This window comes from Aquarana catesbeiana, linkage group LG05 (assembly GCF_042186555.1).
Source record: "Aquarana catesbeiana isolate 2022-GZ linkage group LG05, ASM4218655v1, whole genome shotgun sequence".
NCBI lineage: Eukaryota > Metazoa > Chordata > Amphibia > Anura > Ranidae > Aquarana > Aquarana catesbeiana.
In genome coordinates this window covers 42050976-42074327 of record NC_133328.1, presented here as the reverse complement: position 1 = coordinate 42074327, position 23352 = coordinate 42050976, and the positions used below count along the sequence as shown (strand labels likewise).

The 23352-nt window shown below is 42.6% G+C and overlaps 1 protein-coding gene across 1 annotated transcript in view; it reads left to right on the top strand.

The window, feature by feature from the left end:
* Positions 1–23079, top strand: part of SRI (sorcin) — a 33704-nt gene extending 10625 nt beyond the window's left edge. Inside the window, exons 2-8 of the mRNA XM_073629661.1 lie at positions 10045–10113; positions 11415–11484; positions 13666–13709; positions 18175–18322; positions 20435–20548; positions 20633–20691; positions 22925–23079. Coding sequence (XP_073485762.1) covers positions 10045–10113; positions 11415–11484; positions 13666–13709; positions 18175–18322; positions 20435–20548; positions 20633–20691; positions 22925–22951 — 531 coding nt within the window. The 3' untranslated portion in view covers positions 22952–23079. The remainder of the gene's footprint in view (positions 1–10044; positions 10114–11414; positions 11485–13665; positions 13710–18174; positions 18323–20434; positions 20549–20632; positions 20692–22924) is intronic.
* Positions 23080–23352: the final 273 nt, after the last annotated feature.

The window sequence follows — 23352 nt, the reverse complement described above, 5'->3', positions numbered from 1 at the left end:
CAACATTCTGCCCTTTGGGTACGGCAGCCGGTCCAACAGAAGCCGGCCATTTAGGGGTTCTGATGGAAAGGGGTCTGCTGATCAGCGCTCCCAGCCAATGGATGAGAGTGCTTATCCCTGCAGTCCCCTTGTCAGAATACAATAGCTCAGCGGTTGGAAATCGCTGTACTAACATTGCATAATTAGTACAGCAAGTCATATCAAGCTCTTTACTTTTTTTTTTTTTTTTTTTTTTTTCGTTCAGCCCACTGGGATAAATGTGGAAAAAAAAAAAACAATAGTGTCTACCAGGCCTAACTCAAATATGGGTAATGTTGGGATCTCAAGACCTCACCGTGGGGGCAGATGTGGGACTGTCTCTTCAATTCTGGGACAGTTGGCATCGGAGGGAGTGGGTTGAGGATGCTGACCGCTAGTCTCAGAAAAGTACTATAGGGGAAATGTTTAGATTGAAGGGGAATATGGCAGTAAAAGCCGTTTTGTTATATTATCTTTTAATAGGCAATAATTTGGGTAACTATGGCGGGTATTTAAAAAAACAAAACAAAACTGAGGGCTAGCATGACAGCCAGGCAGTTGGCATTTTCAGGTGACCAGCAATAGTAGGTTTTCTTTATTGGAGAATCACTGGGAGCCGTGCTGTGTCGGGGCTCTGAAGATGCGGTCAGTAGCGGGTGCAGACTTCTCCACAGAGAGACGTTTCTAAAGTGGGTTGTTGGGTGTAACGTTCATATCGGACCGGAATCCGCTCTCCTATGGCTGTCCGGAATGTAGGTGGAAGGGAAGCATAGGAATACAGACGTCTGTGCTATGTTTTATGATGTTTACACATCCAGATAACAGTGACTAGGTAATTGCTGAGCATTTCTCATGCTTGGACTTTGCAGTAGGGTAGGGTAGTAGTTTATGGCCGGTTAATATTCTATTGAGTTGGTATAAGACCTTGCATTGTTCTCATCTCAGCAGCTTGCAATACCAAGGAAGTCAGGAATGTTGGGACCCATATAAAAATAAACCCCACCAGGATAAAGCATCTCAAAGGCTACTATTGTGGTACAAAATATATAATTTATTTGACATCAAAAGTACAAAAAACACACCAAACCCATAGGCCAGGACAGTCGGCTAACCCATGGAGGGGGAATCCCAGCCCCCCCCCCCCCCAAAAAAAAAAAAACAGCCCCTGCCCACCCAAGCAACTCCCCCACCCGGAGGACCCCCCACTCCAGTGTCCCAAAAGAGAGCCCCGTCACCTAAATTCCCCTCAAAATCCAGTCCTCCCCTCCACCGAACAAGGTAAACCTTTCAAAGAAAAACTTTTTGTTTACCTGCAATGTGCCTTTTGAGCATGCTAGAAAAATGTGACTGCTCCTGGAAGAATTAATTTCACCACCCCCCTCTTTCTCCTCCTTGTCCTCTCCTCTTCTCGGACTGTCTGTGCTGGCCCAGCATCTCTGCTCCTCCCCTCGCCTCCCTACATTGCCTTATTATGTAACTGCTGGGGGAGGAGCGAAGGAAATGCTATAGAGTGCCAATTGAGTGACAGCTCTGAGCCTGCTGGGGCTGCTGACATTGAATCCAAGATGGCGATATCCACACAAGGGAAGCTTTCACCTGTAAATAACATAAAATACATGAATTGCACATCTAATCTTATGGGAAAAATTGATGTTGACTGGTCTGTGAGAGGGTCTCTTTAATCACATCCCGCCCAGCCAGTCCGTGGTTTAATTGTTCTGACTTATATGACGTCATTCAGAACATGCCGCTCGTGCACGCAGCCCGGCGATTGGTGGTACCGTGTGGCGCTCAGACACACCGCATCTCCAATCACCGTAAAGAGCTTATGACGTAGGCTCTTTACCATGTGATCAGCTGTGTCCAATCACAGCTGATCAGTGTAACTAGTGCCGGTTACCAACATTCCTCTACTCGCATTGATCGCGCGTGAGTAGAGGAGAGCCGATAACTGCCGGTTCACACTAGGGGCGGCACGACTTGCAGGTCGACTCACCGAGGCGACCTGCACACGACTTCAGCGGCGTCTTGCAAAACGACTTCTGTATAGAAGTCAATGCAAGTCGCCTGAAGTCGCCCCAAAAATACTACAGGAACCTTTTTCTAAGTCGGAGCGACTTGCGTCGCTCCTATTAGAACGGTTCCATAGCACAGAACGGGATGCGACTTGTCAGGTGGCTAAGTCGCCGGACAAGTCGCCCCTGTGTGAACCGGGGCTAAGGGGCTTTCCTGATTGGGGATCTGCACTGATAATCGGTGCAATGATTATCAGTGATGCATATTAGTACTGCCTCATCAGTGCACATCACTGAAGGAGAAAAATGTACCTATTTTATAACCGAAACAAAAACATTTTTATTTGTTTTTTCTTAATTCAGAATTTTTTTTTTTTTTCTTTTAATTTGTTTAGCAAAAAATAAAAAAAAACGCAGTGGTGATGGTAAATGCCGCCAAAAGAAAGCTCTATTTTGTCTCAAAAAAATGATAAAATGTTTGGGTACAGCGTTGGATGACCGCGCAATTGTCATTCAAAGTGTGACAGTGCTGAAAATTGGCCTGGGCAGGAAGGGGGTGAAAGTGCCCGGTATTGAAGTGGTTAAATGTTTACCTGCCCTGGATGGGTGTCTATGCTGTGACTTGTAGTGCCGGATCCCATAAGACAACCAGCTTTCACCTTTTCATCCACTTAGTAATCCTTGTCTAAAATACAGTACATGCATTCAGCTTCTAAATAAATAGGGGGGTAGGAGAGCACAGGATGTAATGGGTCGTGTCATTCACCAACTGTCACTTGGACAAACAAAAACTGACGCACCCTTCCTAGATGACCACATTCTTTACCTCCCTGGTAACCCACTGCATGGCTCTGGGGGGGGGGGGGGGGGGGTTTGATGGCTCATACTTGTCTCTGCTACATGAGAGAATGAATGACATTCCGCTCAGTCAGGCTGGGGGTGTTTAAAGGGATTTTAGTTTTTTCATTCTAGCTGAACAAGACTCGCTATACCGGACTGGGGAGGGGCGCTCTTCATGGTATGAGAATGAACTTTCCTACGTCTATTGTCAGCAGACCCGCCGGTGACATTCTATACCCACCCAGCTCCGCCATTGTTCAGCACCATACAGTTATAGGTGATGCCGCTCCCATTCGCCTTGCAGATTCTGTAGTGTTTCTATAAATATAGACTTATATTATTAAAAAAAAAACTTTGGTGCAAAGTATAGAATATTACATTTTCAGTCTACTCATAACTTGATACTTTAGATGTGCCTGTTTGATCCTATTGTCTTGTATTACTTAAAAATAAGTGTGCAGTTAAAACAGAGTTCCAGGCTAAAGCTGTCCATACATTATACAATTTTCTTATTCGATTTCCTTTAGGCCCCTTTCACACTGGGGCGGCGTCGGCGGTAAAGCGCCACTAACAATACATCGGTATTCGGCCGCTAGCGTGGTGGTTTTATCCCCTGCTTTCGGCTAAGAAAGGGTTAAAAACCACCACAAAGCGCCTCTGCTGGCGGTATAGCCGCGCTGCCCCATTGATTTCACCGCTCCGAAGATGCTGCTAGCAGGATTTTTTTTTTTTTTTTCTGTCCTGCTAGCGCAGAGACAGCAGCGGCTGTTTCAGGTCGGTTTGCAGGCGCTATTTTTAGCGCAATAGCACCTGCAAACCGCCCCAGTGTGAAAGGGGCCTCATGCCGCGTACACACGATCGGACTTTACGGCATACTTGGTCCGGCATATCAGATTTCGTCGGACAATTCGATCGTGTGTGGGCTCCAGCGGATTTTGTTTTATCAAAAGTTTGACGTACTTAGATTTGAAACATGTTTCAAATCTATCCGGCGGACTCGAGTCCGGTCGAAAAGTCCGCTCGTCTGTATGCTAGTCCGACGGACAAAAACCGAGGCTAGGGAAGCTATTGGCTACTGGCTATGAACTTCCTTGTTTTAGTCCGGTCGTACGTCATCGCGTACGAATCCGTCTGACTTTGGTTGATCGTGTGTAGGCAAGTCTGTGCATTCGAAAAGTATGCCGTAAAGTCTGCTCGTGTGTACGTGGCATTAGATTTACCTTCAACTATGTAGTACAAGAGCCTGCCTGATTGCATACAAATTGAAAGTGTTTAGGTTTGACCTCATATTATTATATGGTTTTGGTAAATATAAAGGAAAATTGTATAGTGTATGGCCATCCTTAGGCCCCTTTCACACTGGGGCAGTTTTTAGGGGTTTTAGCTCCTGGAAACTGCCTCCCATTCATTTGCATGAGTGCTTTCACACTGGGGCGGTGTGCTTGAGGGACGTTAGAAATAGTCCTGCAAGCAGCATCTTTTGGAGCACTTTGCTCCAAAAACGCCCCTGCCCATTGAAATGAATGGGCAGCGCTTCCAAAGCGCCGCAAAAACGGGTGTTTTTTGGATTTAAAAAAATAAATAAAATATGCCCCTTTACGCCTGAAAAGCACCACAAAAAAAGACCATCGATTTAGCGCTGTTTTAGTGGCGTTTCAGTGTGAAAGGGCTCTTAATTTTTAAAATAGGTCTTAATCAATAGAGCACCCACGGGGCCATTCAGAAAGCACAGCACGACTCGCGCATGTGCAGTAGGAAACCGGCTGTGAAGGCTGAAGCCGAGCCGATGGACGAATTGGCTTCGGGGGCCGACATCACGGGACCCCCTGGACAGGTAATTGTCTTTTTATATTAAAAGTCAGCAGCTACAGTATTTGTAGCTGCTGACTTTAAAATAAATTAAAAAAAAAAAAATTTCAGAGGTTGGTACTCGGCTTTAAAGAAACAGAGAGGCTGCCATTAGGGATACAAAAGTTATAAAAACCACTTTTTTTTTTTTTTTTTTTTTTGAGATCCAAATGATTTGACAAGCCCAGTTTTCACCTTGTGAAAGTAGCAGTATCCTCATCACTGTGCTGAGCAGATCTGTGGGCGGGACCCAACAGGCCACACCCACTACAGGCTGCCTGCTGAAAATTACAGGAGGGGGCGGAGACGAGACCAGTCACCCTGCAGAAGGGGAGAGAGCAGCAGTGAGTGGTCTTTATTACAGGAAGTTCATGCACAGAGGGAAAGTTTCACACTGGATTACTGCACGGATCTGGAAGAAATGCATAAAGCACACATGACTTTTGGATTTGGGAAAGATCTGTTCATCCTGGAGTGCACCTTTTTAAATACCTTCTGGCCTGACCTGGAACAAGTATTCAGATCAGTTTTGATTTCACTCGTTTTAGGCTCGGTTCACACGGCTGCGATAAGGGGAAACTCGCAGGAATCGCTGCGTTGCCCACATAGCAATCTGCTGTAGGTGTTACACGTATTGCGATCAACAAGTGGTTATGTGTGTATATATCATACAGTTGTTCTCATAAGTTTACATACCCTGGCAGAATTTATGATTTCTTGGCCATTTTTCAGAGAATATGAATGATAACACTAAAACATTTTTTTCACTCATGGTTAGTGTTTGGCTGAAGCCATTTATTATCATTCAACTGTGTTTTTACTCTTTTTAAATTATAATGACAACAGAAACTGCCCAAATGACCCTGATCAAAAGTTTACATACCCTGGTGATTTTGGCCTGATAACATGCACACAAGTTGACACAAAGGGGTTTGAATGGCTATTAAAGGTAACCATCCTCACCTGTGATCTGTTTGCTTGTAATTAGTGTGTGTGTATAAAAGGTCAATGAGTTTCTGGACTCCTGACAGACCCTTGCATCTTTCATCCAGTGCTGCACTGACATCTTTGGATTCTGAGTCATGGGAGAGAGCAAAAGAATTGTCAAAGGATCTGCGGGAAAAGGTAGTTGAACTGTATAAAACAGGAAAGGGATATAAAAAGATATCCAAAGAATTGAGAATGCCAATCAGCAGTGTTCAAACTCTAATCAAGAAGAGGAAAATAAGGGGTTCTGTTAAAACCAAACCACAGTCAGGTAGACCAACTAAAATTTCAGCCACAACTGCCAGGAAAATTGTTTGGGATGCAAAGAAAAACCCACAAATAACTTCAGGTGAAATACAGGACTCTCTGAAAACATGTGGTGTGGCTGTTTCAAGATGCACAATAAGGAGGCACTTGAAGAAAGATGGGCTGCATGGTCGAGTCGCCAGAAGAAAGTCATTACTACACAAATGCCACAAAGTATCCCGCTTACAATACGCCAATCAGCACAGAGACAAGCCTCAAACCCTCTGGCACAAAGTCATTTGGAGTGATGAGACCAAAATTGAGCTTTTTGTCCAAAACCATAAACACTACATTTGGAGCGGAGTCAACAAGGCCTATGATGAAAGGTACACCATTCCTACTGTGAAACACGGAGGTGGATCGCTGATATTTTTCTGGATGTGTGAGCTTTCTACAAAGGCACAGGAAATTTGGTCAAAATTGATGGCAAGATTAATGCAGTATGTTATAATATAAAAAAATACTGGAGGAACAATTGCATTCATCAGCCAGGAAGCTGAGTATGGGACGTACTTGGACACTCCAACATGACAATGATCCAAAACACAGGGCCAAGTCAACCTGCCATTGGCTACAGCAGAATAAAGTGAAGGTTCTGGAGTGGCCATCTCAGTCTCCTGACCTCAATATCATTGAGCCACTCTGGGGAGATCTCAAACGTGAAGTTCATGCAAGACAGCCCAAGAATTTACAGGAACTGGAGGCTTTTTGCCAAGAGGAATGGGCAGCTTTACCATCTGAGAAGATAAAGAGCCTCATCCACAAATACCACAAGACTTCAAGCTGTCATTGATGTTAAAGGGGGCAATACACGGTATTAAGAACTGGGGTATGTAAACTTTTTTGATCAGGATCATTTGGGTAGTTTCTGTTGTCATTATGATTTAAAAAGAGTAAAAACACAGTTGATTGATAATAAATGGCTTCAGCCAAACACTAACCATGAGTGAAAGAAAAGTTTTTGTATTCTCTGAAAAATGGCCAAGAAATCATAAATTCTGCCAGGGTATGTAAACTTGTGAGCACAACTGTATATATCGGTTTGCAAGTGGTTTACTGGTATTGTTTGCAGCTGGCTTTCTCCTGAAACACTTTCAGAAGTGGCAGGAGGGGACATTGGGGGTTATTTACGAAAGGGAAATCCACTTTGCACTGCAAGTGCAGTCGCTGTAGATCTGAGGAGGACATGCAAGAAAAATAAACAGCATTTTAGCTTGCACATGATTGGATGATAAAACCAGCAGAGCTTCCCCTCATTTCAGATCTACCCCCTCAGGTCAACAGCGACTGCACTTCCACTTCCTTTCGGAAATAACCCCCACTGTGTTTTTCTGGCTTACCGTTTCCGCCAGTTCACCCAAGAAATTATCCAACAGTTTTGTCCGGTTGCTCTCATAGGCGATCTTTGATCACCTCTATGGCCTTAAACTACCAGAGCGACATCATGACATCACTTCTGGTCCAAGCTGGCAGCAAATAATTAATTTTATTTATTTTGATCTTCAGGTAAAGAGGAGATTTTTTTTTTTTTTTTTTCCCCGGATCTCTCCATAAAGAGGACCTTTTATCCTTATTTCTATTACAAGGGATGTTTAAATTTCTTGTAATAGGAATAAAAGTGATAAATGAATTAAAGGGAGAGTGTAAAAAGAAAAAAATAAGAGAAAAAATGTAAGCGCCCCCATCTCTCCGTGATCACACACACAAGCAAATGCATACGCAAGTTGTCCACACACATGTAAACCGTATTTGCACCACACATGAAGTATTGCCACAAACGTTAGCGCTAGACCACCTGTGTAACTCTGTCGCCATTCCATGAGCGTGCGCAGTTTTAAAGCGTGACATATTGTTGGGTATCAATCTACTCGGTGTGACATAATCTTTCACATTTTACAAAAAATTGGGGTATATATTGTGTGGTGGTGTGTTTTTTTTTTTTTTTGTTTTGTTTTTACACACAGTATTTGCGCAGCAGTTTTGCAAATGCAATTTTTTTTTTTTTTTTATGGGGAGTGGGGGGGGGGGGGGTGGGGTGGTAGCGGATAGAAATTGCGCAGCTGAAATACTAAATCAAAACAGCAGCTGGCAATTACACAACAGAACATTTGTGCATAAAAAAAAATAGAAAACCCAGAATTGCGCTATAATAGGAGGTGTCGTACACTTTAGCTGCTTCGTCGGATCTTCTTCTTATATACACATCCGACACACCATAAGCCTTCATTTGACAGATTCGACCTTCATTTGGATTTTCGTACTAATGCATTTTTTAACTAAACAAAATTTAAAAAAATAAAACATTTCGGGAGTAACTAAATGTATTTTTCAGACGAAACCGAAATTCTGAAACAAAATTATTTCAGTGTGGACATGTCTAGACACTAGTAGGGTGGAGTCAATGCTAATTCTCACCACGCTAGTTCCTGTGTGATCTGCAGATCGTTTTGTACCTTGGAAATTTTTTTTATCCTTGTCTGTTTGGACTTCTGCTACCTCCAATAAACCATCATGGTTTTATGCTATGTTGGCGTTGTTCTCCTTTTTCTTTTATCATACTTTGGAGCGAGAAACAAAGAGAGCAGCCACCTGTGTTGATACTTCCATTATTCTGTTTGTATCCAAAGGACGGATCGTGTGTTTTCCCCCAATCCACGCTTTGCTAGGCTCCTATAACGTGGAGTCTAGTCATCTGGTAAGGGCACAGCCTTTCTTTTTTCACGATGGAAGGTGCACTTTTGGTGTCCAATCTTTTTATCATCACTGAGACACGAATATTTAAGAACGCAAATACTATGTGACATAAAAAATTGCAATGATCGCCATTTTATTCCCTAGGGTCTCTGCTAAGAAAAAAGGATAATGTTTGGGCGTTATAAGTATTTTTCTAGAAAATAATACTGAATTAAATTTTAGACAAAAGGTGCCAGAAAAAGTTCAAGTGTTTAATTAAAAGTTAGACACCCCAAAAGCAGGTAGCAAAACACAGTGCGTTTTAGTAGAATCGGATCACATGGGTATGAACGCCAATACGATCTGACTCCAGTGTGTGTGTGTGTGTGTGTGTGTGTGTGTGTGGGGGGGGGGCCTGCACACTTTTTGTGTGGATGAGTTGTCCTTTGAGCCATACAAAATTATGGGCTCAAATTGCAATGCACAGAATTTGCACAGGAATGCGGTGCGAATCACATGCGACCCATCACATCAGTGTGAACCCGGCCTTGATGTGTCCTGGGTCAGTGACTTGGGGAGTGTTTTGAAGAGAGGGAAGGCCAGGCAATTGGCATTTCCAGATAACGGTGTGCAGTTGCGGGCTTTGCATCTTCTAGAATGATAGTTTGAGTTTATAGCCCCCCCCCCCCCGTGTTTGTAATGTGTGTGGGGTTTTTTTCCCAATCCTTTTTTTGGTGAGTAGCAGTAGGAATAATAATGGTCATGTAGTAATTAATGGCCATGTGATTTCTACCCAAAGACTCCTGGAGGGAAGATTTGGGCAGAGGCAGCCAGTATACCTTTCTGCATGAATAGTCCCCTTTCTACCATGGCAGAGACCATGTGACCAGCCATAGGGGGGGCTGGAAGATAGAGAGGGATAATATTGTTTTGCTCATATTTTCGATTTCTTTTTAGCTTCCAGATCCCCAGTGCTTATGCCTGGTAATTGGCTGTTGGGGCACAAATTCTTTATAGGGGTATATGGGGGGCATGCCCGTGCTTCCCATACTCGCGTATCACCATTTTCACTTGGGCTGCAGAAAAAGATCAGTGCAGTGTGCAGGGATGGTAGGTAAGTAACTGGGGGTGCCTCCTGCATGAACACTGGGGGGGGGGGGGGTTATATGTGAGGGTTTAGAGCATCGTCGGTTTAATGCAATTCGAATACAACATGGCGATTATTGTGGGTCAGTATTAGAAAGTACACATTTCTAGGTGCATGTGAAAATAATGGAATGTGAGCAATTCTGATTTTAACCCAGACATTAATGCGTTTTTTAATTTTTTTTTTTTTTTTTTTTTTTTTTCTATCCAGTTTGCACCTTCCGGTGGATACCCACAACAAGATCCTATGTATGGCTACTTTTTACAAGTTGCAGGCCAGGTGAGTTTATTATCACACCATCCCAGGGATGTGACATCTCCAATATCCTAGGAAATCTATCCTTTTCATCTGAAGAGTGATACACACTATATTACCAAAAGTATTGGGACGCCTACCTTTACACGCACATGAATTTCAATGCCATCCCAGTCTTAGTCCGTAGGGTTCAGTATTGAGTTGGCCCACCCTTTGCAGATATAACAGCTTCAACTCTTCTGGGAACTTCTGAAGTATTGGGACGCCTGCTTTTTTCACAGACATGAACTTTAATGGCGTCTTAGTCCGTAGGGTTCAATATTGAGTTGGCAGCTAAACACAGCTTCAACTCTTCTGGGAAGTCTATCCACAAGGTTTAGGAGTGTGTCTATGGGAATGTTTGTCCATTCTTCCAGAAGCGCATTTGTGAGGTCAGGCACTGATGTTGGATGAGAAGGCCTGGCTCGCAGTCTCCGCTCTAATTCATCCCAAAGGTGTTCTATTGGGTTGAGATCAGGACTCTGTGCAAGCCAGTCATGTTCCTCTACCCCAAACTCGCACATCCATGTCTTTATGGACCTTGCCTGTCACTGGCATCCCTAGTGCTCTAGGACAAATGGCTCTAGGACACAGCCTGTAATGGCTGTGCAACACTTCAACCCTGGGTGTGCCCATGCAAATACCAGAAGTTCTATTTGCAACTTTGGGGGCTCTTACATTAAAGTGTGATGGTACCTGCTATCTGTATGCAACCTTACTTTATATTTAGAATTTGTCAAGGTAATTTTGCAGGTGTTAAACTGTATGCAAACTCCTAACAATGAATTTTATTTTAAATGCTCCATCTTTTTTTTCTGTCAAATATATCATGTCATAAGTGTATAAATACATAAATTGTTGATCCTGTTAGAAATCCAGTGCTGTCCTGTGCACTCTGCAGTGTTATCTCAAGCAGTCCTTCCCGGGTTACAGCTAAGCTACAGACCCCCCCCCCCAAAGTTATGGAGAGGGTCAGGTGTTATGTAGTCCTAACACACTTCCTGCCCTAGAGTGACAACTTTTTACTTTTTCTTCTTTACCTTTTTTTTTTTTTAATTATTAGGACGTGAAGTGTCACTTGCAGGATTACTAGTGAATAAATGAAAAATAACGCAGCCACCACATCTAAGTACTAGTTTGCTGCAATATACAGAATTTTTGTTCTTGGAATTGGATAATATAAAAGTGAACTCCTGAGGGCTGACTTTTTTTTTTCCTGATTGATATCTCTTACCTGGAGTTATTTTTGCAGAGCGATGCTGTGATAATTATTTGTTTTCTTGCAGGATGGACAGATAGATGCTGAAGAGCTGCAGAGATGTCTCACACAATATGGAATGTCTGGAACATACAAACGTAAGCGTTTGGATCTTTCATTCTGCATGGTGATGCCTGACCGGCGTGCAGGTCACTGCAAATGAGAAACCCACTAATGCAAAGTGGCTGCTATGGGAAATTGCAATTAGAACTCGCTCCTCCTACGTGAATAGGCACAGCACTTGTGTAATGAGGTCAAGCACAATCTGTCACAGGGCCCCATTTATGGGAGGGGAGCGATAATGTATGGCCACGTGTATTTAAATTGGTCTGATTTCAGTAGAATTGTTGCATATTATACCTGGGACTGCAGAAACAATCACTTTATCTTTATTATGTTTACATGGCTCATTTTTATTGATTTTGTGATCAGGAGAACAATGTAGATATTGACAACAAATAAATTGTTTGTATCTATTTAAACATTATAGTTGGTTTGTTGCTAATGTCTACAATTTCAAAAAAGTAGTAGCAAATCGTACAGTCTGAGGTAGGCTTATCGTTTTTAATGCTTGACATGGGTGTCCCGGCCTGATGAAGGGTCCTGAGCGGCTTTGAAATGTTCCACTTGCACTAATTGTGATGTGATCGTGTCAATAAATGTTTGGACTATATTTTATGGATCTATGGTGTGCTGATTACATGTGTTCCTTCCCTGGCCAAACGGGGTCTGTCCTAACAAACTTTCACATCAATACAGGAAAAGCCACTAATATATATATATATATATATATATATATATATATATATAGAGATATAGATAGAGAGAGAGAGAGATATATATATATATATATATATAATATATATATCTGTCTCTATATATATATATATATATATATATATATATCTATATCTATATCTATATCTATATCTATATCTATATCTATCTCTATCTCTCAGTAGGGTTGCCCCAATACCGATATTAGTATCGGTACCGATACTGAGTATTTGCAGGAGTACTTGTGCAAATGCTCCCAATGCCTAGTCAGATACCTGGACACTTAAGTGCCGGTTCACACAGGGGCGACTTCTCAGGCGACCTAGCCGCCTGACAAGTCACCTCCCGTTCTGTACAATGGAACCGTTCTAATATGAGCGAAGCAAGTCGCTCCGACTTAGAAAAAGGTTCCTGTACTACTTTGGGGGCAACTTGCATAGACTTCTATACAGAAGTAGTTTTGCAAGTCGCTGTGGCAGTCGTGTGCAGGTCGCCTCGGTGAGGCGACCTGCAAGTCGTGCCGCCCCTGTGTGAACCGGGGCTTAGGAACAATCAGTGCGGTGGCGGGGGAAGTTATAATCATCGATCTCCCTGTGTGGCTTTTATTAAAGCAGCTGAAGTCCCTCCACTTTTAGCTGCTTTCATGAAAGCCTCACAGGGAGATCGATGATTATAACTTCCACCCGCTGCTGCACTGATCGTTCCTGAGTGTCCCCTGTTTGCTCCTTTTCTGAATGCACAGAGTCGGTGATTACTGACTCTGTCCATTCATAACAGAGCATTGTAAACTGTCTCAAATCTCTATCCTCAGTCCCTTTCCATGTCTCAAAGGAGAGATGTCAGGGGTGTAAACCATCCACCAAAGCCCCCCTACCCCCCAACAGGGTTAACTAAAATAAAAAACATTGTAATGAATATTTTTTGAAGTAAAAAAAAACCTCCCACTAGTCACTAGTTTTATTTCATATCATTTTTTTTTTTACCTCGTCAGTGCTGCATATTAGTGCCACTGTCACATGACATTAAAAAAAAAAAAGTATCGGTACACTCTGTAAATATAGCTAAAATTCCAGTTTAATTTCTCACGGATTTGATAACCTTGTAAAGAGGTTTCACTTCAGCAAACTGCATTGTGCATCAATTCTGTGTGTCCCCCGTGGCTCTACAGAAAAGGCCGGATCCCACCGTGAATTGCACAGTAACATGCTGTGCGTTCCTGTGCAATTTACATGCAATCTGGGTGCAGTCCAATCTCAGCCCATTCATTTGAATGGGCTGAAATCATGACAGACTGCAGCAAAAGTAGTGCATGTACTACTTGACAAAACGCATGATACTTCTGTACCATGTGATCTGGTGCAGGCCAACGCACTGCGTTAGCATCATCATTAGCATTGCACTGACACCTGCTGCAGATCGCAAGTGGATTGTGTTTTGAACGCGGTGTGGGAAACCTGCACGGAATGCATTATTAATTATTATTTTTCATTGTGTCTTTACAGCCTTTAACCTGGAAACCTGTAGACTGATGATTTCCATGCTGGATGTATCCTTCTTGTTATCTGATTATTACAGTTTGTTCCTCTCTTATGCTAGACTTTGTTTACCTAATCTGGTATATATGTTGTAATTGGCATTACAATACCTTTCCCCATTTACCAAACAGTCCTGCCACACTCCAGATTCCTCCCAAGGAGATGTCTGGCTACCAGGTTTTGCAGTGGTGGGACAGAAGAGAGTAAGGTGTATTCAGCTTGATTTTATTGCTGTATATATCCCTGCTGGAGAGATTAAGGCTTCATGTACACTGCTGCTGGTAAACGGACGTTTCGGAGCAGTTGGGCGTTTTATTTTTCAGCTGCCCCTGAACTCTCCTCTGTTATCTTATCAGTACATGTACACGGGGTGTTTTACAGTCGTTTCTAGGCAGTTGAGTTTAGAGATTGGAAAGCAAAAAAAAATGCGTTCAGGACGGATGTATAGAAGCATTTGAAATGCCAAACGCCTGTAAGGCCTAATGTACGCGGGACGCTGAGGCAATCTCTTCTGAACGATTTTTTTTTTTGACAGCCTGAAACCGGCGTTTAAAAAAACGCCCATTTAGCTGCATTTAGCGGCGTTCGCGTCTAGGAGCGTATTATTTAAGATAACATCATAAGACCCCCCAAAGCACAAAAAACAGTATTATTTAACTATTTCAGCCATTCTGTGAGACCAGAGTGAGTTGCAGCAGCTGAGAGAGCAGCAGTGTACTTGTATCTACCTCAATTTTGGTGCTTTTATTACGGATCCCATAATGAGCATATGTGAGGAAATTAAAGCCAGATATAAAATTTCATGCAACTATCTTTGATCTAGTCGGGCGTTAAGCTCAATGGTGGGGTCATCTGGTTCAAATCTAACAACATATAGGTCAAATTACAATTCTACTTTGGCTAAGAGCAATGCTAGTGGTGTATTGGATTGGATCGGATCATGGACTCATTAGGGGTATATAAATGGTCTATGAAGCATTGCAAGCAATTACAAGTTTTTAAAATATTTTTTTAGTGGTTTTTCATCATTTGCTATCATTTTCAAGTTTTGTAATGTAAAAAAAATAGGGCACCTTTTTTAAAAACGCTTCTAAACAAAAAAATGGAGTTCAGACGGCAAACGCCGCATTTAGCCGCGTTGGCGTCTGAAACTTCGGCGTCTGAACTCCATTTATTTATTTAGCCTTAAAAAAAAAAGCCTCTGAACGCAACTGCCTAAAAAAGGACATTACACGAGCCTGTGTACATGTACTTATAAGATAACATTGGATGAGTTTAGGGGCAGCTGAAAAAAGCAGCCAACTGCCTCTGAACGTCCGTTTACCAGCAGCAGTGTACATGAGGCTTAACGGCTTGTAAATGTGGCAACTCTCGTTTAGCCGCGTTTTGTTTACAGGCATTTTTTCATTTTTGACACTTTGCAAAAAAAAAAAAAAAATTCTATATGTATGATGTAATGTGTTGAATAGTTTTTTATGTACGTATTCTTTCCTTTCTGAGCATGCGTAGTCTTGCTCTAACGAGATTTTTCAGATGAAACCCATACTAATCAAACAAAAATCGGACCGTATGTTCACATCCGCCAAAAATTTTATAGTCTGCACAGCCAGCTTTTGTCGTATGAAAAATTGGAATCCGCTGTCGAAAGCACCGTACTAAAGATCCGAAAATCGGCAGATTGTTTGTTGGACAAAATTTTACAGATTTTCTTATGTGTACAGGCCTTTAGTCCCGTTTGAGTGCACCTGCTGCATATTTTATATACTTTTATTTCATGGATTGCACCCTGGCCAAAACCTCTAAAATGTGTGTGTCTGATGCATATGTATGCACACATTGAACTGGTTGGACTGAAGACAACTATGAAAGGTTCGGGATTTATAAACACTTGCTCACACCAGCCTGCATGCTAAAACGTATGCATATGAGTGTACATTGTATATGGCCAGTGAGGGAAGGTACAATGCATTGTAACACATCAAACTGTTAAACCTTTTTCCTTTCTCTTTTTTTTTATTTTACTGAAGTGTCACTATGTTACAATGCAGACACGCTATATCTTTGATGCGTTACACCCCAGTGCAGCATTATCATGTAAACAGAAAATAATTTGTTTCTATGTGCCCTTGTATTGCCCTTGTATTACAGAAATGGTGCACATGAGTCCTAACTACCCTCTGCAGTAAGTTTTTGCATTGGCTTCCCTTTAGACTAGAGGCTAAAAAAAGTAGCCAATACTTTGTACAACATCCAGATGTGTGCTGGCAAATATTCCACTCCATATCTCTTCTTCTCAGGTCTGCCAAGTTCAGAAATGAATTCATTCTAGTTATGCATTAATTAAAAATAGTACATTAGTCTGTCTTTATGTTTAGCTTCCTGTAACCCACCATGTAGGAGGTGTTAAGCCGGCCATAAACGAATAGATTCTGCAGGCTGGTTCCTCCATCCATGCTATACAATGCAGATGGAAGAATCTCTGTTTTAGTCAGCCGGCAACAGCAGCTGCATCTGATTGGGTTCATCCACTATTTGGCTGACAAATTTCTATCCGGCTGCTTTGGGTGGGTGTTTTTTTTTTTTTTTTTTTTTTTTTTTTTTTTTTTATGGTGGTGACAGGGTCAGGAAGTGGACAAAATTTGCACAGTGTATAGCCAGCTTTAGAGTTGGAGAGTGCTGATAATGAGCTTGCACAATGTTGTTGGTCTACCACAGGAGGCTTGCTAACAGAAAGTAAGTGCACCTTAAGTACCTCACTAGTATAGATGCTTCTTTGCTGTCAGATACCAGTCTTCATTGCCTAATGATTGAAGTCCTAGCAGAAAGCATGCAACAATATTGCTAATTGACAAATAATGGTTTTGGCGGTCACAGGACTGCATGACTCTTAGCCCATACTTTTTTCAGGGGAAGGGGGCATAATTACCTTCCTTTGGTGCTGCAGCAAACTTACGCTCTGCTGTTTAGTAGTAAAGTGCAGCTATGGTGTTGACAGTGAGGCTCCTGCTGACAATCAAGCGAAGTAGAGCTGGGCAAGTAAGCCTGTCATGAGAGGAATACAGGGGCTGTCATAACCTGAATTACAGTGGGGACGGAAAGTATTCAGACCCCCTTAAATTTTTCACTCTATTATATTGCAGCCATTTGCTAAAACCATTTAAGTTCATTTTTTTTCCTCATTAATGTACACACAGCACCCCATATTGACAGAAAAACACAGAATTGTTGACATTTTTGCAGATTTATTAAAAAAGAAAAACTGAAATTTCACATGGTCCTAAGTATTCAGACCCTTTGTTCAGTATTTAGTAGAAGCACCCTTCTGATCTAATACAGCCATGAGTCTTTTTGGGAAAGATGCAACAAGTTTTTCACACCTGGATTTGGGGATCCTCTGCCATTCCTCCTTGCAGATCCCCTCCAGTTCTGTCAGGTTGGATGGTAAACGTTGGTGGACGGCCATTTTTAGGTCTCTCCAGAGATGCTCAATTGGGTTTAAGTCAGGGCTCTGGCTGGACCATTCAAGAACAGTCACGGAGTTGTGAAGCCACTCCTTCGTTATTTTAGCTGTGTGCTTAGGGTCATTGTCTTGTTGGAAGGAAAACCTTCGGCCCAGTCTGAGGTCCTGAGCACTCTGGAGAAGGTTTTCGTCTAGGCTATCCCTGCATTGCCTGGTTTTCACCACACATACCGCTTAGAAATAAGGCCAAAAAGTTCTATCTTGGTCAGACCAGAGGATCTTATTTCTCACCATCTTGGAGTCATTCAGGTGTTTTTTTTAGCAAACTCCATGCGGCTTTCATGTGTCTTGCACTGAGGAGAGGCTTCCGTCGGGCCACTCTGCCATAAAGCCCCGACTGGTGGAGGGCTGCAGTGATGGTTGACTTTCTAAAACTTTTTCCCATCTCCCGACTGCATCTCTGGAGCTCAGCCACAGTGATCTTTGGGTTCTTCTTTACCTCTCTCACCAAGACTCTTCTCCCCCGATAGTTCAGTTTGGCCGGACGGAAGGGTTCTGGTCGTCCCAAACATCTTCCATATAAGGTTTATGGAGGCCACTGTGCTCTTAGGAACCTTTAAGTACAGCAGAATTTTTTTTTTTTTTTTTTTTTTTTTTTTTAAATCTGCAAAAATGTCAACAATTCTGTGTTTTTCTGTCAGTATGGGGTGCTGTGTGTACATTAATGAGGAAAAAAATGAACTTAAATGATTTTAGCAAATGGCTGCAATATAACAAAGAGTGAAAAATTTAAGGGGGTCTGAATACTTTCCGTCCCCACTGTGTATATGTGTGTGTGTGTGTGTGTAATTATATATTTATATATATATATATATATATATATATATATATATATATATATATATATATATGTGTGTGTGTTTTTTTTTTTTTCCTGCCCCTTGGTATCACTACAACAGGTACAATCTGCAGTGTGGTGTTTTTTTTTTTTTTTTCCTTAATGTTTCCTTGCACAGAGGGACCTGTCGGGCAAGCTGGGCTTCAACGAGTTCAAAGAGCTTGGGATGGTATTGAATGGGTGGCGACAGAACTTCATGGCCGTGGACACAAACATGAGCGGATCAGTGGATGGGATGGAGATTCACAGATCTCTGGCAGCTATGGGTATGTACAAGGAAAACCTAATTGCTGCCCGTGTCCCCATAGAGTTTATTCTCTGCACTTCCTCTTCTAAAAGGTAGAAATAGAAAATGTCCTTGATTTAAAAAACAAAAAAAACAAACCTGTTAACTTGCAAGGGTTTTACACAGAGCAGCCCTGATCCGCCCCTTTTCTGGGGTGCCCCGCCAGTGCTCCTGGCTCCTCCCCCTTCTTTGGGCACCCCCAGAGAGAGATGCTTTCCATGGGGGCAGCCGTGCAGGAGTGCTCCTGAGTCCCGCTGCTGCTTCTATTGACACAGACCACAGAACTCGTGCCCAGCCCCTGTTTCACTGGATTTGATTGACAGCTGCTATCAATCTATCCAATAAGTACAGAGACAGCGACTGGAGCTGCTGGACTCATGCTCATCGCTGGAAAGGATGGGCTCAGGTAAGAAAAAGGGGGGCAGCTACAGCAAAGAAGGTTTTTCACCTTTATGCATAGAACGCATGAAGGTGAAAAACCATGTGACTTTACAATCCCTTTTCAATATATTAGAAACTTAGTATCTTAATTTTACAGTACAGAACACTGACAAAGTATTAATATAGACTCATACCGTCAGGAGATTGGACACTGGCAACGTTTTTGAGGACATCCTCCTGGGCGCCCTCTGTATAACCCTACCCTACTCCTTGAGGAGTCAGTTTTGTGCTGGAGTCATAAGGTGATGGACTGCCTCTCCCTTGCGGAGAAATAACTCTCACCTTTAACTTTTTTTTTTTTTTAATCTTCTATAAGTGTTCAGTCAATCTCCTTCACTGTGTTCTAATACCAAAAATAGAAACCATGCACCTGGATCAACACCTCCTGTACCTTGGGAGTTGTACCCAGGTCCCTTGCTGTGGGGATGGCTTGTAATGATCCTGTATGGGCGCTCACCTTGGCACTTGCACAATGCATTGTAGTCCGTCACAGGGTCCTATACAGGTCTAGGGCCCATCTCTATAGAACCCAGACCCTTCCACTGTGATGTGCAAAGCCTGGACTGTATATACAGTCCAGGACCATAGACCTGTAAGGCAAGGTCACGCTGTATCTGATTGTTCCGCTAAAAAAGCAGTGTTGTGTTTGGAATGTATTCATTTTACATCAGCCTTTCTCAACCTTTTCAACACAGAGGAACCTTTGAAATAACTTTGGCTCCAGGAACCCCTGCTAAAAATGCAACTCAACATACATTAGTGTGATGGTCAGTGGGAAGAATTGACCCCTTACCGATAGTTAAAAAGATGAATGGTGTCAGTGGGAACTTATCTGAGAGGAGGAATTGCTTGAGGAACCCCCAGAAACCTGGCTTTATAGTGTAAACTTTTAAAACATGCCCCTAAATTATAACCACTCAGAACTAAAGGGGCCGTACACACAGGCCGAATATCAGGCGGTATCATTTTGGCCTGTGTGTACGGCAGCCGTTCCAGCTTCTGTCAAAGGGGCATGACTGAAAAAGGTCTGCCGATCGGCATCCAATCAGTGCTCTGTCAAAGACTTGGATGAGCGAGTTCGGGGTGGAGGAACTTGACTGGCCTGCACCTCAACCCAATAGAACACCTTTAGGATGAATTAGAGCGGAGACTGCGAGCCAGGCCTTCTCATCCAACATCGGTGCTTGGCCTGACAAATGCGCTTCTGGAAGAATGGTCAAAACATTCCCATAGACACACTCCTAAACCTTGTGGACAGCCTTCCCAGAAGAGTTGAAGCTGTAAAGGGTGGGCCAACGCAATATTGAACCCTACGGCCTAAGACTGGGATGCCATTAATGTTCATGTAAAGGCAGGCGTCCCAATACTTTTTGCAATATAGTGTATCTCCTTGCTAGATGGGTAGGCGGAAAACTGTGGGAGTCTGCTGTTCACCACCACCCTCTATCAGCAGTGAGACCAGATGGAAAGTAAGGACAAAGTCCTACATACACAATCACCTGGGGGCCAAGGAGCAAAAAAATAAAGTGTAGTGACAGCTCTCTTTCTAAATCTCCAAGGTGAGAGGTTCTAATCACCGAGTACCTCCTAGCTTAGATACAGTAGGTGAGTACAAACAAATGGAAGCTGAGCCGCTGTCTTTTTCTTTCAGGCTTCAGGTTGAGCCCACAAGCTCTGAACATTATCACCAGGAGGTACAGCAATCACGGCAGAATTTCATTTGATGACTACATCACTTGTTGTGTGAAACTCCGAGCCCTGACAGGTAGGCCACCAGCCAGTAGGGTTATGGGAAAATTCTACAGGTGGACTATTCCTTTACTAATATATATTCATGTATTGTTTGTAGAAACTTTCCGAAGGAGAGACGTGTCACAGCAAGGAATGGTGAATTTCATGTATGATGATGTAAGTACTGTGTGTGAATGTCCAACATAACAGAAAAAAAAAAACTGGGCCAGCTCTGGCAAAGCGAGAAATCATTAGTGAAAAGCACCATACTCTACACATAATTGGGCACATATTTAACCTCTTGATTGCCCTAGATGTTAACCCCTTCCCAGCCAGTGTCATTAGTACAGTGACAGTGTATTGTATTCAACTTTTTAATTAACTCTAATTTTAAATAAATATATTGTCGGCCATTATTGGCACCTTTTAGCGCAAGCAAAATGTATCCCTTTAGGCTGGGTTCATACTGGTGCATTAGACATCGCATGTGATTTCGCACTACACTGCTGTGCAAGTCGCATGCAATGTCTGCACAATGCAAATTTAGCCATACAGTTTGTATGGCTAAATTTGCAAAGCATTTGTACCAAAATGGTGCAGGACCCTTTCTTTGGTCCGCACTGTTCACACCCATGCAATCCGATTCCTGTACCATTTGACAGTTCGCACTGCGATATGCGAACCAGGGCTGCAACGATTAATCGATAATGAAAATCGTTGACAACGATTTTCGTTATCGATTAGTTGGTCTAACGTCAACTTCCTCCCTGCCAGTCCCGCATCCATCTCAGTGAATCCTGTTCCTGTGTACAAGGCGGCGGTGCTGTATTCTCATGAGAATACAGAGGCGCTCGTGTAACCAGGCACGTCCGCCTCTCTCCTCGCTGACGTCAGCTCGCCCGCTGCTGCCTCGAGGGAATGGAGCGAGAGAGAGGCAAGAAGCAGCCGTGAGCGCCATCCTCTCTCCTCCTCACTGACATCAGCCCGCCCCCTCAGCCCCGCCTGCTGCTGCCTCGAGGGAAGAGAGAGGCGAGAAGCGGCTGTAGTGCATACAACAATACTCAGTAGTAGTACAAAGATTGTGATGGGAGGTTTTAGTGCCCCATTATTGGTGTTCCCGGGAGGAATAGTGCCCCATAATTTTCATTATTACTTTAAATAAACGAAAAAATTGCATATTTTTTTTTTTTTTTATGATTTTATCCAATTAATCAAACCAATAATCAGCCAACTAATCGATTATGAAAATAATCGTTAGTTACAGCCCTAATGTGAACTGATCTGGGGGTGTCATTAACTTTCTATTGACACCTGCAGCAGTTGGCATAGAACACCGGTTCCCACACTGCCCTATCGAAGTGACTCCTGTGGAAATACGCCTCAGATCGTCGGAGGCATTATCCAATACTATGCAAACAGCAGGGCAACGTAGTTATCAGATTGAGCCTCGCTGCTGCAGGGCGGGTTGTTTTGTTGGTGTTGCAACCCGCCCTTAGACACAGCCAAAACCCGCCGTTCAACACACGGAAAACCCGTCCCGCAACAGCGAGGCTCAATCTGACAAGTACGTTCTCCCTCCACTGTTTGCATAACTTTGAATATTGCCTGATTTAAATACTGTCTCCCATTGAAAAATACCTCAGACTATCTGCTCGTGCGCTGGGTTGACGTCACCCCAGCTGATCAACATATCAGCTGGAGTGACGTTTTGTACTGCGCATGCGCAGACCCATCGGAGCTTATTCTCAATAGAACACCAGGCTGGTTCCCCCATCGCGCTAGTGTGAACCGGCACTTAAATTCTATGTATGTCTGCATACTAGTCAGTTTGGGCTTCCATTGTAGTGTTAAAAATCCTGCTTGCTGCATTTTTGGTCAGTTAAAACCTCACAAAATAACACCTCCCAGTTCAAATTCATTGGAGAACGCATCATTAACGCACCCGTGTTACATTTTTTCAAAATATAGCATAAAAAAAAAAAAAAACCTAGTAGTGATCAAATACCACCAAAATCTGTGTGAAAAAAATGATATGATATAAATTTAGTTTGGGTACAATGTTGCATGACTGCGCAATTACCAGCTAAAGTAGCACAGTGCTGAAATGGCAAAAAAAATGGCCTGGTCATAAAAGGGGTAAAATCTTCTGGAGCCCAGTTATACACATGGGGGTAAAATTCCCCATCAACCATAGAACTAAAACAATCATTCAGCAGCGAGTGTGTCTTGCATTATGTTGGGTACTCGTGGTATATCTGCAGCACAGGTTTTGTGGGGATCTCTGGATACACCGTACAAGTGGTGACCTAATATAGATTTATGCCTGTTGGGTGTGGAGAGGAAAGAGATTGGAGCCATTGAAGAAACGTTCTCACTTACGTGTTGTGTATGTTTTTTTTTTTTTTCCTAGTTCATCCAAGCTATTATGAGCATCTGAAGGAGGCCCACAGCCGAGGAGAAAATGCATCATTCTCACTGTTTATTCCCAGAAGTTTGTAATTGTAACCACTTGTCTGCGTTTAGTCATTTACATTTTTTTTAAATAAATGATGGGCAGAACTGTGACATTTCTTTTATTTTGGAGGAAGTACCACTATTAGAGATAATGAGAAACCATAAAACTAAGCTATCGGCTCATTTAGAGCAGATTATGTGATCACTGACTGTATGAAAAAATGGGCAATGACTGGATGAGACTTGATTCACAGCAAACTGTAAAACACAGGAATTTAAAATGGACCCAGAATCAGATATATATATTAATAAATGCTAAATTAAATATAAGACTTAAAAGAGAAGTTCACCTTTTAGGAGCATGTGTAAAATGTTATATGCTCC